At 33.0% G+C, this 16,550-nt stretch overlaps 1 protein-coding gene and 1 pseudogene across 3 annotated transcripts; one reads left to right on the forward strand and one right to left on the reverse strand.

Moving 5' to 3' along the window:
* Positions 1-9,096: 9,096 nt before the first annotated feature.
* LOC123211183 lies at positions 9,097-12,198 on the forward strand (annotated as a pseudogene).
* Positions 12,199-12,809: 611 nt separating this feature from the next.
* LOC123211669 (butanoate--CoA ligase AAE1-like) lies at positions 12,810-16,159 on the reverse strand. Of its 3 annotated transcripts, none has more exons than XM_044630477.1 (3): positions 16,031-16,159; positions 14,615-14,824; positions 12,810-14,368 (listed from the first exon to the last, which is right to left on the reverse strand). In XM_044630477.1, the coding sequence occupies exons 2-3, from the start codon at positions 14,810-14,812 to the stop codon at positions 12,908-12,910; spliced, it is 1,659 nt and encodes a 552-aa protein (XP_044486412.1). In that variant the 5' UTR covers positions 14,813-14,824; positions 16,031-16,159; the 3' UTR covers positions 12,810-12,907. The 3 variants fall into 3 exon arrangements, with proteins under 3 accessions (XP_044486412.1, XP_044486411.1, XP_044486413.1); XM_044630476.1 differs by having other exon boundaries at positions 14,615-14,813; positions 16,031-16,137; XM_044630478.1 differs by lacking the exon at positions 16,031-16,159 and adding an exon at positions 15,682-15,872.
* Positions 16,160-16,550: the final 391 nt, after the last annotated feature.

Consider the following 16,550-nt stretch of genomic DNA (forward strand, 5'->3'; position numbering starts at 1 on the left):
TGGTGGTCCATCAAAACCTCCAAAAATAAAAATAATTTTTACTATTAGCAAATTTTTTTTTTTTTTTTTGTAATATGACAATGAAAACTAGGTCAAATCCAAGGGAAATTTTACAATAAACTTTCTACAAAAGAAAACCAATATTGAGAGTGAGGTTTATATATATATATATATATATATATATATATATATATATATATATATATATATAAGAATTTAATATAAAAATTCTAAAAAAATTAAGAAAACCAATCCAATTAAAATAATCCAGTTCAAGGGTTAAACATTCATTTCACAAATTTGATTGATCATAGAAGTGAAATAATCATCTTTAATTCAAACAAATAAATTCGATCCTTTAAAGTTAAAAAAAATCGAGACATTCAATAGTAAAATTAACTGGAAAAAGTTTCCAATCAATTCTTTATTATCAAACAATTTCAATATTGAAAAGAGAATTCTCATTCATTCAATAAAAACCGTAAAAACAAAGAATATAAATTTATTCCAAACAACAATTCAAAAGCTTAAAAGATTTAACTTGTTTCATTTCTTCCTAGTAAATTAGCATGAAAAGGAAGATATCCAGTTAATTTAGTTTGTGTCTTATTCTAATTCCTAACAACAATTACGGATTGAGAGGAACTAGAAAGCATATATGCAATCCCAAACTAATTCAACAAGCAAGAAATAGTAATTAATTGCATAAAGTCAAACTAAGGAAGAAATAAATACTTGAATATAAAATAATTATGAATCACAACTTTACTTCTCACAACCAATGATAGAGATAGAGTTGTCTCCTTGAACCGAACTATAAAACTAGCCTCTCATCTTTTACAAAGAAATTGCAAAAAGAACAAATAGAAAATGGCATCCAAAAAAGATTTTTAGGTGCTCCCATTTTTTTCCTATTTAATGTAAAACACACCACCCTAATGATAAGATATCAAGGCTAAATTTTAGGAGTTCAGTTATTTGAGAGATTCCCTCCCTAATCCCACCAAACATCTTTTCCAAATTGGATTGTAAGCAAGCTCTTTTTTTATTGGCCAAAGTGCAATCACTTGATAAGATTTTCCAATTTGACCTTCTTGCCTTGATTAGTATCTTAAAATGTATCCAATCATAATCTCTAATGAATTTTGCTCAAAATATCTTCAATTTTGCTCTAAATCTTCTCAAATTAATCTTTAAACATGTTTTCTGATAAACCATAGAAAATAATACTAATAAGTTGACAAATTCACAATGAAAACTAAGCAAATTATGACATAAATATATGCAAATAATGAATTTATCAAGTAGATATCAAAAATCTAGATAGGCGTCAATAATTATTTTGTTCTTGTAATTTGTAGAAGTTTTATTCATTTGAGTTTTAGGTTGTATCACTTTCTAGTTCAATCTATAACATGGTAATTTTCAAGTCTGAAATCATGTGCCCAATCAACTAACTGAAACTAAGCAACAAAGTAGTATTCTCCTTAGGCAATTCTCCAAAATCGAATCCGTCACAAAACACTTTGTAGAACTTCGTGTTCCTTTTTTTTTTTTATAGGGAAGAGTGATCATGAAGAGGTAGCAAGTAGCTGTCATTGTTTTCTAACACTAATGCAATTAATTGTTAGGATACTAACTACAAAGTATGAGATTTGGATCTCACATAAAAAAGTTTAAACTTTTGGTGTAGGATTTATATAATTTTGTACGCTCCAATCTCATCAGCTAGTTTTTAGAGTATGGTTCTACAATAGTTTGTATCATTTAGTATTTGAACCACATAAAAAAGCATGAGCTTAAACTTGTTAGAAGGAAAACAATTTAACGTGGAAACCTCCTCGATCCGAAGAGTAAAACTAGGGGGCATCACTCAAATAAGCCAATCCACTATATCCAAAATAATATTACATTATTTTCAACCTATAAATGAGTACACAACTTTCCAAAACAACAAAACAAAATAATAACACATTTGCAAAAAAAAATAAAAAAAATATCATAGCAAACTCGTAAGCCTATATCTCATAATATAGTCATAAAAAACAAATCTCCACCATCCAAAATATAGCATCAGATGTGTCTTAAATACTTTCCAAATTTGAGAGCAATCTAATAATAGACGAAAGAGAAAAAAAAATATTTTTCTAAAAAATGTCTAAACTAAGTTGTACAGTATAATTACTTATGTTCCAACATATATAAAAGCTTACTTGAAAAACAAAATATGATCTCTAATGATCAGAATGAAGAACAATAAGTCTTTTACTTGCAGCCCAAAAATTAAAGCGATTCAACAGTGAAATTAAGGAAAACAAAAAAGTCCCTTGGATGTGCACTGAAAGACCAAGACAACTCTTTTGTGTCCTCTTCTCTCTTCTTTTTCTGACTTTTGTATGAGATATGTAGGCATCGAGTTCATCTCATTGAGTAAAGTTGCAACCAAAGAATTGAGATATGCACCTCTGTGCCTATAAATGACACATTTTGGGCTTCAAGTGGTGCCTGTAGTGTAGTTCAGGGAAACAGGATCCCATTCATCTTTTGGTCGTCTAAACTTCGAAATCCAGTTTTGCCTCTGCCAAAAGACTCTCATATTCCAAGTTTTGATGAGTGGAAAAGGGTTTCTTAACTGTGCTGCACTCTGGGATTATGACTAGAAGCAGCTTGGCTGTAGCCTTTGCTAGAATTTCAGCTGCTCCACAAGCAATATCCAGTAACTGATAATCTACAAAAAAAAATTTGGCTTCTAAATGTTTCAGTTCACTGCCACCATAGCTGAAGCATGACCTATATTTGAGTGTACAGAGTAGGACTGGATTTAAATCACGCTTGTTTGAGTTTGAAAGTTTAATATTTTTCAAGTTTGAACTCAAGCTCTAAGAGTGTTTAGCTTGTAAAACTCGTAAGTTTGAAAAATTCATTACGAATCTACTAAAACGATGTCTTTTTGAGAAATATAAATCAAAATAACATCATTTTAATATCAAGTCAAACTCAAACATCTCTTAAATAAGTTTAAACTTGAATTTGGCTCCACTAAAACAAGTTGAACTTGAGCTTAGACTAGCTCGATTAAACTCATTTCAAATCTAACCCTAATACAAAGAACGACTCCAAACATTGGAACACCAAAATGTAGCTCATACATTGTTGGAATGTTTGGAGCCACTACATCAATCTACTCAATTGGGAAAGGAAGATAAATAAAACATGAAAAAAGTAATAAACAAAATAGCAGCTGTAAATTTCTTAAAGGGACAACCCCTTGTATTGAATCAAAATTATATCAATAAATTTCTAGTCCTAAAATCCTTCTGTGTAAAATTTCTTTTACTGTAATCTTTTTTTTTTTTGGTTCTGTGTTGTTTTTGTGCAATACAACAGCACCTACTAAGATCAAAGATAAAAAAATGTTAGAAATTTTATTTTAAAAAAAAAAACTTATATGAGACTTTAATATAATAATTTTTAAAGGGAAAAGTCAAAAAACAAAAGAAGGTTTACATAGCGGAAATGTATTGGCAAAATCCTTCGGATTACGCATTTGCATGCATATGCAGTTCCACAAATAAATGACTTAAATTGTCAACGTGGTAACACCTCTAGGTAAATTATACATTGATAAAAATATGAAAAAACAAGTAAAAACATGAATACATGATATTTTCTACATTATGCGTATTAGTTGAAGTTTTCCAGTTAAAGAAGCTAAAACTATTTCTAACTTAACAAAAAAAAATATTCATAAAAATAATTATCAATAATAAAATTATAATGCCATGTATTGCACCAAAACAGTTCAGAAAACCAAAAAAAAAAGTTTATAACAAAAGAAACATTAAGAAATACAAGGATTACTTGAGAAACATAGCTTGATGTTAAGATATTTAGTTCGGCCATGAGAAACATGATTATTTAGAATTGAAACTGCAGTCTAGATATATATATACATCTGTGTTGGCTCCTTTGGTTTCATGTGTAAGTCTCCAAGTATCTTGTTGAGCCAAAGTGCTCGATTCACATCATCAGCAGCTGCCACATACTCAATCCCAGCTGTGCTCTGAGTCATCACCTATTTCTTGGAGCACCATAAAAGCAACTTTGATCCAAAGTTGAAACAAAAACTTCTTGTGCTTCTCATATCATCAGTAGAACTTGCCTAATCACTGTCAGTATATCTTACAATCCTTTTAGCAGCTTAAAAGTGAACTTCACTAACACAATGCATGAATCATGAGAGCAAACTCATTGCAAACATATTGTCTAGTTGGGTGGTTGTAATATATATCAAACAACCAATGAAACTCCTATACTGGCTTCATTAACTTTGTATGATATTTCATCTTTACCACATTTCTTTTTTTTTTATTCATTGGCGTATTACTATGTTGATATGTCTGATAGTATAAGGGTAATATAATTATTATATTCTTCTGAACTAATAAGAGATTCTTAAAGAAATCTTATTTTTATTACAATTAAAAAATAAAAAATATTTAAGTAAAATAATATTTTAGTATTATTTTATTACCACAATTTAAATACAATAATTATTTCTGCATACAAATATACCAAACTCATTATTGATCTTTGAGATATAATCTTTTAGTTTTGATAATAAAAGATTCTCAAAACAAAACTCTCCCCAAATTTAATCCAAACTAGGGATGAGTTTAATTTGGGCAAAAGTTGAATAAAGGTTAGTTTGAGATCAACTCAAGAATGATGAATTGAGATTTGAACTTGGCTTGAAAGCAATTTGATTTTGGATTTGCACCAACTTCAAACTCGAGTTTCAAATCAGTTTGTTTAAGAAACCATGTCAAATCTTTAACTCAAACTTAATTCGTCTTATTTGAATTACTTTTCAAACTTAAACAACTTTGATTGTATCCAACCCTTATTCCATTCCTACTAAGCTACCTATAAAATCAAGTTACTAAATAATATTTCATACACAACACAAGACACACAGGGACATCATAACAAAATAGTATTTTTCTAATCCAATCTTGCATTCCCATTGCATTGACTAGACATCAACATGACACACTGATTAAAAAGAAAACCTTGTGTTAGAGATGTGTATTATTCGGTTCAAACCATAAAAACTAAACCAAACCATTTAAAAATTACGATTTGATTTGTAAAATGGTTTGATTTGAGTTGAAAATTTTTAAACTTTTTTTTAAGTTTGGGTTAGAGTTTAAGGATTTTCAAACAAAACCAAACTGTAAATTGTATTTTTTTAAATACACATATAGATACATATAAAACTATGTTTGCAAAATTTTCTAATAAATAATTAGGTGTATAACTTTATTTTGTCATATTTATTTTGTTATTTTCTTTAAATGTATATTGTTTATATATTTCATATTTATTTTACATGTTTATATTATATTTTAGAAAACTATAATTCAATTTATTTATTCAAACTCGACTTGTTTTATAATACATTGACTTGTTTGATCTTGATTGTGATTCAAGTTTGAACTGCATAGATTAATCAAACTTTAATCTAAATTCTACTAAGCTAAGATATCCACAAAATCTAAGTTACTAAAACAATATTAAATAATACTACGTACATTACTCAATTAAATAATCATACAATATATCATGGTATGATTGAATTTTATTATATTTTAATTCAAAATTATTAATTATGATCCCAATTAGTAAATATGGAAATGAGAAAAAAAAAGGTATGGAAATTATACGGTAAATCGTAAAAAGTATATTTAAAAAAAAAGGTTGTAAAATTCGAACATGACAAATATATGGAGCATGTATATTTAGGTTTAACATAATATATTGGTGATAGTACATTTCTAAAAATACGACAATATTAATAATAATTTTAGCACTTCTTATAGATTTTCCGATGAAAATTCATATACTAATTCAAATATAAAATATCAAATTTATGATTAAACCTAATAACATAATCCAAATGCAAGTTGGGAACAATAATTTTGAGCCTCCACATTTGTAACACCAAAAAACAATATCAATGTTGAAAAGAGAAAAAAATTGTTTTTCAATCATCAACATATGTAAGCTTCAAATTGATATTCAAATTGTAAGCCCAAACCTAGCTATTGTTGTCGGCAAATTATTAAACACGTACAGAGAATAAGAGAAGAGATTTGTTGCTGGCCTGTTATTGCTATTAAGGGTGTATTCAAACTAGAGTCCAAACATTAGTTAGCTCGAGTTTGGTTCAAATAATTTTAGAGGTTATTTGAGTTTGACTTGAGTTCGTTTAGCTAATCCAAAAGAAGGTTTGAGTTTAGTTCAAAAGAAAAATTTGAGATTTGTAACTCGGTTTGAATTCATAGCTTAAATTTAATATTCAAGTTCGTGGTACGATTTAGTTTTTGCTAGAATTATTTCACACAATAAATTCTGAACTCTTGCTAGGATTATTTCACACCATAAATTCAAAGCTCTATACATGTTTAGAGATGTCAATGGGTCGGCTTTGGCTCAGCCCATCTAACTTATGGGTCGAGCCTGGCCCAAGACCCAAATGGTAATAGGCCTTCGTGTCAGGTCAACCTATTGATATATAAAGGCCCAAGGCCCGACCCATTTAATAATAGGTCTTAATTGGGCCGAGTCGGGTTGGGCCTTAATCGAGTCGGGCCGGCCCATTTAATCAATATTTTTTTAAAAAAAATTTAATTAAAAGTTTTAAACACAAATTATTTTTCAATTATTAAAATCGAGGATAGTATCCCGAATATTTTATTTATAATCCCTCACTTGTGGGGGAGGAATATCGTAATTACATGATAAAAAATATTATAAATTGATAACATAGTACAAATAAATTAATTTACATATTGTATAAATTACAAAACATAAATAAAATATATCTACTTGTAATGATAAAATTAAAATAAAAATGAAATTATAAATAAAAAGAATTATTATTTACGAATTCAGATATTTTTTGAAAGAGAATTGATGAGAGAAAATAAAAATAAAAATATAATGAAATAATTGAGACTAAAAATTTGAGAGAATTGAAAATGAAAATGAAAATGAAAAAAAATTGATGGGTTTATATAGAAAAAAATTAATTAATTAAAAAATTAAAAAAATTAAACAACAGCTTTTGCCAGATTCTGCCACTTGGCAAAAGCTTTGCTTGACAGTTGCCACAATGTAGAAGCTTTGCTTCTCCAAGGCAGAATTAAAAAAATAATAATTTATTTTTATTTTTTACATAGTACCTGATCGGGTCGTGCCCAGGTCAGCCTATGCGTTTAATATTAAAACCCCAAGCTCGATCTGATAGGCCTATAGGTCTGATCCAACATACTAGAGTATCAGGTCGAATCTTCTCATGTCGGACTTTTTTTTTGTGCTTTGGGTTGGGCCTCCATTTGGCCCAACCCAATTGACGTGTCTATACATGTTTGAATAAATATAATAATGTTGGAAGATGAAATTAGCCAAATATTTAACACACAAAAGACATTAAAAAACTGCTAAAGATGAAATATGGTACACCGATACGATGACAACAACACAAAGCGGAGTCATGGGCGGTTGAGGTGAACTCTTTATCGGCGAACTAGAGAGACAGTGAGAAGAAAAGGTCCAAAGAGAGAGATGACAATTGATTTAAGTTTTAGGATGGATGCTTAGAGGGAAAATTACCGCAAAGAAGACTAAAGAGACAGCTAATGCCATGTGAAAATGGTTTTGCAATTTGTTTGGATGAAAGAAAGATGTGTGTGGGTGAAAGAAAGATGCAAAGAATACGGGAGAAGATGGCTGAAGGGGGAAGGAAAAGGTGGAGAGAGTGTGACGAATCAAGAAGAAAAAGGAGATTTTCTTATTTGGCCCAAAAGCTGAGACTACAGAGTCTTCTAAGCACATAGACCACTTTGCCAATTTAGCAAATTGAGCCAGCTCGTACAAGCCATGACTCTACTCAGTCCAAGCTGAGTTGATGGCTGATTCGTAAGTTAATTCAAATTGAACTTAATCTGATTCAAGTTCAATTCATTTTCTTGATGAGCCATATTTTATAGTTTGAATTTGATTCGAATTTGTTAAAAACAAACTCGAATCAAGCTTTACCGAATCAAGCCAACTTAATTCACATCCAACCTAATTGTTATGAAGTATGAACAACAACGCTGATGGATAAAATGAAAGAGAAAAGATTTGTTGGTAGTGTTTCGTTAGTATTAAGAATACAATAAAACTATATATACCTATTTTTGATACACAATTTGTATACACAGATGAGGTGTTATCATGTGATTGAATGTTTCTTTATCATATGATGACACATGTTTTAAAATCACTTAATTACATGATGACATATCACTGTATACATAAATTGTGTACCAAAAATAGATACACATAATATTGCTCTATATAATTATGATATTATAATAACTAATTAAAAATATTAAAGACATTTTTATACTTTAAATTTGTCATCAGATTAATGTCGTTTTAAATTTTTTTAAAATTTCTAAAAATTTAAAAAATATTTTTAATATAAAAAAGATATAAAACATGTTTTTAATATATTTTGAATTAAAAAATTTGAGATAATATATTTAAAACATGAATTAAATGACAACAGAAATTAAATTGAATTATACTTTTTTCCACTTACAAGGATTACAATAACATATGCCATTTATTGAGTACTCAACGTTAGATTCGGTTTCTTCGAATATTATTTCCTTCGCAACGCAGAACACTCGGACGTCTTTATCAAGTTAGTATTTTCCTCAGCCAATTCGCGGTTTCTCATTGCGTTGACCGCCAGGGCACACTGTTTTGAAGGAGACCCTTCATAGGCAGGAAATTACACCGAAGAGCGGCTCACATCATTATCTCATGATATTTTTGTCCCTTGATAAATAAGAATCTAGAAATCCACCACCAATATAGGCCCCAGACGGCTGTGTGTGTGTGTATACATATATATATATATATATATATATATATATATATATATATATATATATATATATATATATATATATATATATATGTATGTATGTATGTATGTATGTATGTAACCATAAAAATGGTAATATTCTCACATCTCATCCCAGCAAGCTTAATTTTCTTATTGTTTTGTCATTTCATAATACATCTTCGATCCCTTCTTGCTTCTTGTTAAAACGCCATGTCAGTCTCTACCATTCTCCATGCAAACTTCGCTTGCAGTGAGCTTTTACTTGATGCTCCACTCAGTAAAAAATGGCACTCAGCTTTTTTCAAAATTTACTGCTCCAGAGCTCTTCTCACTCTGCGCAAGAAAACCACAAAAAAAAACTAGTAAAAAAGTCCCCCGATCCCCTTCATACACTGTTTTGAGTATTTTCGATGTTCCTCTTGATAATAATAATCAATACTTCAAGGCTGATCGCAGAAGCCTTACAGAGCTTGTGAAGGAGAAAAATCTAGACAGACTTCATGAGTTTGACGGGGTTCAAGGCGTAGCTTCTGCTCTTAAAACAGATATTGATGGAGGGATATGCAGCAGAAATGAAGAAGATATTGCTCGACGGCGTGAGACGTTTGGTTCAAACACATATAAGAAACCGCTATCAAAAAGCTTCTTTCATTTTATGGTGGAAGCATTCAAAGAGCTGTGCAGCTCTTTCTCTTGCTTTTGGCATAAAAGAGCATGGACTCAAAGAAGGTTGGTACGACGGTGGAAGCATTTTTGTGGCTGTCTTTCTTGTCATTGGGGCTTCAGCTGTGATTAATTACAGGCAAAGCAGACAATTTGACAAGCTATCTAAAGTGAGCAACGATATCCAAATTGAAGTCAGCAGGAAAGGTCGATGGCAACAAATATCAATTTTTGAAATAGTTGTTGGAGATGTTGTTTGTTTAAAAATTGGTGATCAAGTTCCTGCTGATGGGTTGTTCCTGAATGGCCATTCCTTACAAGTAGATAAATCAAGCATAACAGGGGAAAGTGATCATGTGGAGATAAACAGCAGCCAGAATCCATTCTTGTTCTCTGGCACCAAAGTCGCTGACGGCTATGGTCATATGATTGTCACGTCAGTTGGTATGAATATCCTATGGGGCCAAATGATGAGTCAAATAAGCCGGGACAAAGGTGAACAAACGCCTTTGCAAGCAAGGCTCAAAAAGCTAACTTCATCAATAGTCAAGGTTGGATTGACAGTTGCTTTCTTGGTTCTTATGGTCTTGCTGACTCGCTACTTCAATGGAAATACAACAGACGAGAATGGAAACCAAGAATTCACTGGAAGCAAAACAAAGGTTGACAACATTGTCAACGCTGCGGTGGGGTTTGTAGCTTCTGCAGTTACAATTGTCGTAGTTGCAATTCCAGAAGGTCTTCCACTAGCTGTTACGCTAACTCTTGCTTATTCGATGAAGAGAATGATTATGGATCAAGCTATGGTGAGAAAGCTCTCTGCCTGTGACACAATGGGCTCTGCCACTGTCATTTGTACTGATAAAACGGGGACTCTCACTCTTAACCAGATGAAGGTAACAAAGTTTTGGCTTGGCCAGGAATATATCAAAGAGGGTTCTGCCTTTTCAATTTCTCCCAGGGTTGTTGAATTGATTCAAGACGGAGTTGCTTTAAATACAACTGGTACTGTCTACAAGGACAGGATCTGAATTTGAAATCTCAGGCAGTCCCACTGAAAAAGCTATTCTTTCTTGGGCTGCTCAAGATCTCAGCTTGGATATGGAGAAGATAAAACAGAGCTGCATTATTCTCCAATTTGAGGCCTTCAATTCAAAAAAGAGAAGGAGTGGGGTTATGATGAGGAAGAAGATAGACAACACAATCAATGTGCATTGGAAAGAAGCAGCAGAGATGATTCTAGCAAAGTGTTCGAGTTACTATGATGCTTCTGGAACTGTCAAGAATCTGGATCATCATGCAAGGGAAATATTTGAGAACATTATTGAAGGTATGGCAGCTAGCAGCCTTCGATGCATTGCTTTTGCAAATAAAAGTATTTATGAAGAAGAGCAAGAAGATGCAAAAGATGAGAAAAAGTTAACTGAAGACAGCTTGAGCCTAATAGGACAGGTGGGTATTAAGGACCCATGTCGTCCAGGGGTTAAAAAAGCTGTGGACGATTTCCAACATGCTGGTGTCAAAATCAATATGATCACTGGTGACAATGTTTTCACTGCAAAAGCCATAGCCACTGAATGTGGAATCCTTAGGCCGAACGGATTAGTCGTGGAAGGAGAGGAGTTCAGAAACTACACTCCGAAGCAGAGAATGGAGAATGTTGATAAAATATGTGTGATGGCAAGATCTTCTCCTTTTGATAAATTGTTCATGGTGCAGTGCTTGAAAGAGAAAGGCCATGTAGTTGCAGTCACGGGGGATGGTACAAACGTTGCACCAGCTTTGAAGGAACCAGATATAGGACTTTCTATGGGAATTCAAGGCACTGAAGTGGCTAAGGAGAACTCAGATATTGTCATCACGGACGATAATTTTGCTTCTGTAGCCACAATTTTGAAATGGGGAAATGTGTTTACACAAATATCCAAAAATCCATTCAATTCCAGCTTACAATAAATGTTACTGCTCTTGTGATAAATTTTGTAGTAGCAGTTTCTGCAGGTGAAGTGCCTCTAACAGCAGTTCAATTGTTGTGGGTGAATTTGATCATACACACATTAGGCGCCTTGGCTCTGGCCACAGAGAAGCCAACAAAGCTCATGGATAAACCACTTGTGGGTCGTATTGAGCCACTTATCACCAATGTTATGTGGAGAAATCTTCTAGCTCAAACATTGTATCAGATAACCATCTTGTTGACCTTACAGTTCAGAGCTGAATCAATTGTTGGTGTCAATGAGAAGGTAAAGGATACCTTGATCTTCAACACATTTGTCCTTTGCCAAGTCTTCAATGAATTTAACGCAAAAAAGCTTGAAAAGAAAAATGTGTTTAAAGGGATACATAAGAACAAGTTGTTCTTGGGGATAATTGCAATAACCATCATTTTTCAAGTATTAATGGTGGAATTTTTGAAAAAATTTGCAGATACAGAGAAACTGTACTGGGGCCAATGGGGTGCTTGTATTAGTCTTGCGATTGCATCTTGGCCAATTGGTTGGCTTGTCAAGTGCATATCTACTCCATTAAAACCATTTTTCAACTATCTCAAGTGGAAGTAGATATCAAAAATCCAGATAAATGTCGATAATTATTTCGTTATTGTAATTAGTAAAAGCTTTATTCATTTGATTTTTAGGTTGCATCACTTTCTAATTCAATCTATAACATAGTAATTTTCAGCTCTGAAATCATGTGCCCAATCAATTAACTGAAACTAAGCAACAAAGAAGAAAGTATCCTCATTAAGCGATTCTCCAAAATCAAATCTTTCACTAAATACTTTGTAAAACTTCGTACTCCTATTTTTTATTAGGGAGAGTGATCTTATAGAGGTAAACAACAACCGATACCCGTTATTGATTTCTGACACAATGTGATTAATTGTTAAAACACTAACTGCAAGATATGAAATTTGCATTCCACATAAAAATATAAGCTTTGGATATAAGATTTATATGACTTTATGCGGTCCAATGTTATCAGTTAGCTTTTAAACCGTGGTTCTCTGATGGTTTGTGTTTTCAGTATCAAAAGCACAACAAAAAGTATGACCTTCTACTCTCCAATCTTAACCCTTTTGAAGTATAATTCCCCTAAAATTCTTATCATCAATAGGTATTGGTACCTCTATAGAATGATAAGTTTGCTGGGAATTGTAAAGCTATAAAACATTTTCATGAGATGATAATAGACAATGTTTATTCACAGCACGATGATACCGTTCATAGCTTCGCCTAGCCATGCAATTATTTTATACACAACACTATCAAAGTTGAATTACAGATTGCTGCTTCTCTGTTTTGATATGCTCCCCATGGCCTTGGCCTTCTCCCTCAGAACAAATTTTTGTGTTTTTCCAGTGGAAGTCTTTGGAAGATCTTGGAAAACAACAGTGCGAGGAGCCATAAAATGAGGTAAACGATTCCGGCAATATTTTATAAGTTCCTCAGAGCTAGCATGACAGCCATCCTTTAACTTCACAAAAGCGCAAGGCGTCTCCCCCCAGTGGTCATCTGGCCGTCCTACCACAGCTGCTTCAAGCACCAATGGATGACTGAAAAGCACAGATTCCACCTCGATTGTGCTTATATTTTCTCCCCCGGAAATAATAATGTCTTTTGATCTGTCTTTTAATTCGATATAACCATCAGGATGTTTCACCCCCAAGTCCCCACTTCGATACCATCCACCTTTGAAAGCATCCTTTGTTGCTTCGGAATTTTTCAAATAACCATTCATCACAGTGTTGCCTCTAAACATGACTTCACCCATTGTTTTAGCATCTGGTGGCACACTCTTCATGGTTACAGGATCTTTGATATCCACTTCTTCCATTCCAAGATGATGCAACCCTTGACGAGCCATAATCCTGGCCTGTGCACCCTGAGGCAACGAATCCCATTCAGGTTTCCAGGTACAAACTGTTGCAGGACCGTAGGTTTCTGTCAAACCATATGCATGTTTCACCACAAAACCAAGCTCTTCCATACTGAATAGTATTTGCGGAGGAGGAGGGGCACCACCTGTCATCACTACTACCTTCCCAGGGAGAGGCCTTCTTTCACTAGCTGGTGCATTGACTATCATGTTAAGAACTGTGGGAGCACCACCTAAGTGGGTTACCTTGTACCGGGCAACACTATCAAATACTCCCTTTGCAGTGACACTCCTTAGGCAGACATTTGTTCCGCCCTGAGCAGCCACAGCCCATGTGAGGCACCACCCATTGCAATGAAACATTGGCACACACCAAAGATATGTAGGCATCGAGTTCATCTCATTGAGTAGAGCCGCAGCCAGAGAATTGAGATATGCTCCTCTATGGCTATAAATGACACCTTTTGGGCTTGAAGTGGTGCCAGAAGTGTAGTTCAGGGAAATAGGATCCCATTCATCTTTTGGTCGTCTAACTTTGAAATCCAGTTTTCCCTTTTCCAAAAGACTCTCATATTCCAAGTTTTGATGAGTGTGAAAGGGTTTCCTAACTGTGCCCCACTCTGGGATTATGACAAGGAGGGGCAGCTTGGTTGTAGTCTTTGCTAGAATTTCAACTGCTCCTCGAGCAATATCCAGTAACTGATAATCTACAATAAGTATTTTGGCTTCTGAATGCTTCAGTAACACTGCCACCATAGCTGAATCATGACGTATATTGAGCGTACAGAGAACAGCTCCAGCCATTGGAACACCAAAATGTAGCTCATACATTGCCGGAATGTTTGGGGCCAATACAGCAATCTACACAAATGGGAAAAGGAAAAGAATAAAGATAAATAAAACCTGAACAAGGAATAAACAAAATAGCAGCAAAAAAAAGTAAGATATTCATCAACAATCTTCATCAATTGTCAAATTCAATAACATGTATTGCATCAACTTTCTAATTCACGGCATGAAAATTTCAGTGAAAAACCATTACAACCAAGATTATAAAACAACAATCAAAAGCAAGAAACAAAATATGGGTGAAAGCCTAAGACTTACAACATCTCCATGATTGATTCCCAATTCAGCAAGTGAAGAAGCGAGCTTGATACACCTTTGATGAGTCTCTTTCCATGTGTACTTAACATCTTTATAGACAACAGAGAGTCTGTCTCTGTAAACGATAGCTGAGCGCTCCAGGAAGCTTATTGGAGTCAGAGGAACATAGTTGGCAGAGCATCGGATTGTACCCTCCATTCTTAAAGATTACTAAATCACTCAGTCACATTAAATACAACATAAGCTTTCAAAGTCACAAAAATGGCAAGAAATTTATTGTTTCATTGATCATTCTTTTACAATATTCCACAGTAAATTCCTCTTTAAATCAGCATGTCAATGGCATAAACATCAATGTAACCTTCATAAAAACTCACAATTACCATAGAAATGAAACAACTATAAGTTTGAATTCCTATGATGATTATGTTATCCATAAAAACATCACTATGATGATTATGGGCTCACATACTATTTAACTAGTATTCTTTTAACATCTTCAAACAATATGAGATGCACATAAATACCCATTATTTCTCTCATTCTTTGCGAAAATGGGATTTGTCTAGGGTGTCACATTATCAATATAAAAGAACCGTGACTCAGAACAGCAACCTTGTACCAATTTTATAATAACCATGACTCAGAACAGCAACCTTGCACCAATTTTATAATAACACCCAACAACTGATGCAGTGATCGAAGAGTTTTAAGAAGGGGAAAATCAATCACTTAAGCATAAGCACAATCATGAAAAAACACCTATAATGAAAAAAAAGAAAAAGAGAAATTAGTGGAACAAATGCCCAACACAACACAACATTCAAAGAATTAGATCCTTAGACCTATTATCACTCTTGACACATGCTTAGAATCAGACGAACAAACAAAAACAGTTTCATGGTCCCTTTTCGATTCCTTCTCAGTTCCTTCAAAAAAATAACTCAGTAAGACATAAATCAAAAGTGTTAAAAAAATCCAACCAACTTGAAAACAAAGAAAATTTTCAACTAGAAGTGAAATAAGATTCTGCAAATAAAACTAAAGAATGAGATAAACTAGCTAACCTTCTGTACCCGGGTTTTGAAATAGTGAAATGTTTCTGTTTCAACCTTTTAATAATATTATTATTATTATATATATATATATATATATGATATTTAGTTGGACATAATAAACATTACACAGGCGAAGTAAGCAAAGCAACATATGCATAGCATATATCTACCAATACAGCTGAAACGTCAAATCAATAAACTAATTAGCAGGAGATAGAATCAGGAAATTGAGAAGGTAATTTGATACTTAACAATTGAATCAGCCTCTCTGGCTTCCACTTTACATTAAGATATTCCCACTACAAAAATGAAGAATGAAACAAAAAAAAAATGAAACCAAAGAGAGAAAAGATGATACCTTAATCGTAATTGATACTGCAATCTGTGAAAAAGAGAGAAAGAGAAGCCATACTTGTAGCCTGTGTCTGAATAAGATGATAAGAGGCGCATGAGGCAGGTGGTAAATGTGAATTTCATAAAATACCCTTACAATCTTTCGTACGGAATACGCAAAACAGAAGATTTTAAAGTAATTTCGTGTTTTTTTTTTCACTAATTACAGAAAAGGTCTCTTTTTTTTTTTTTGGGTAAATGCAGAAAACGTCTCTTTGATGATGTGAAGTCTTGGTGTTATGAATGTGTTGTTACTAGTAAGTTTACTACCTTTACGGGAGTTTGTTCTTGTTTACTATGAATTTTGTTATCGACATTTTTGGATGTTTTGATCTGACATTGTAGAAGAATTAAGTTCAATGTTTACGAATCCTCATAGGACTGGTTGGTTGGTCTAACCTGCAGTAGAAACCTGATAGGACATCTATTTGACTGGTTGTTGGGCTGATTAATATTATAAGCCAAAGGACTATTTCCCACCCAAA

The sequence above is a fragment of the Mangifera indica genome, chromosome 3 (genome assembly GCF_011075055.1).
Source record: "Mangifera indica cultivar Alphonso chromosome 3, CATAS_Mindica_2.1, whole genome shotgun sequence".
NCBI lineage: Eukaryota > Viridiplantae > Streptophyta > Magnoliopsida > Sapindales > Anacardiaceae > Mangifera > Mangifera indica.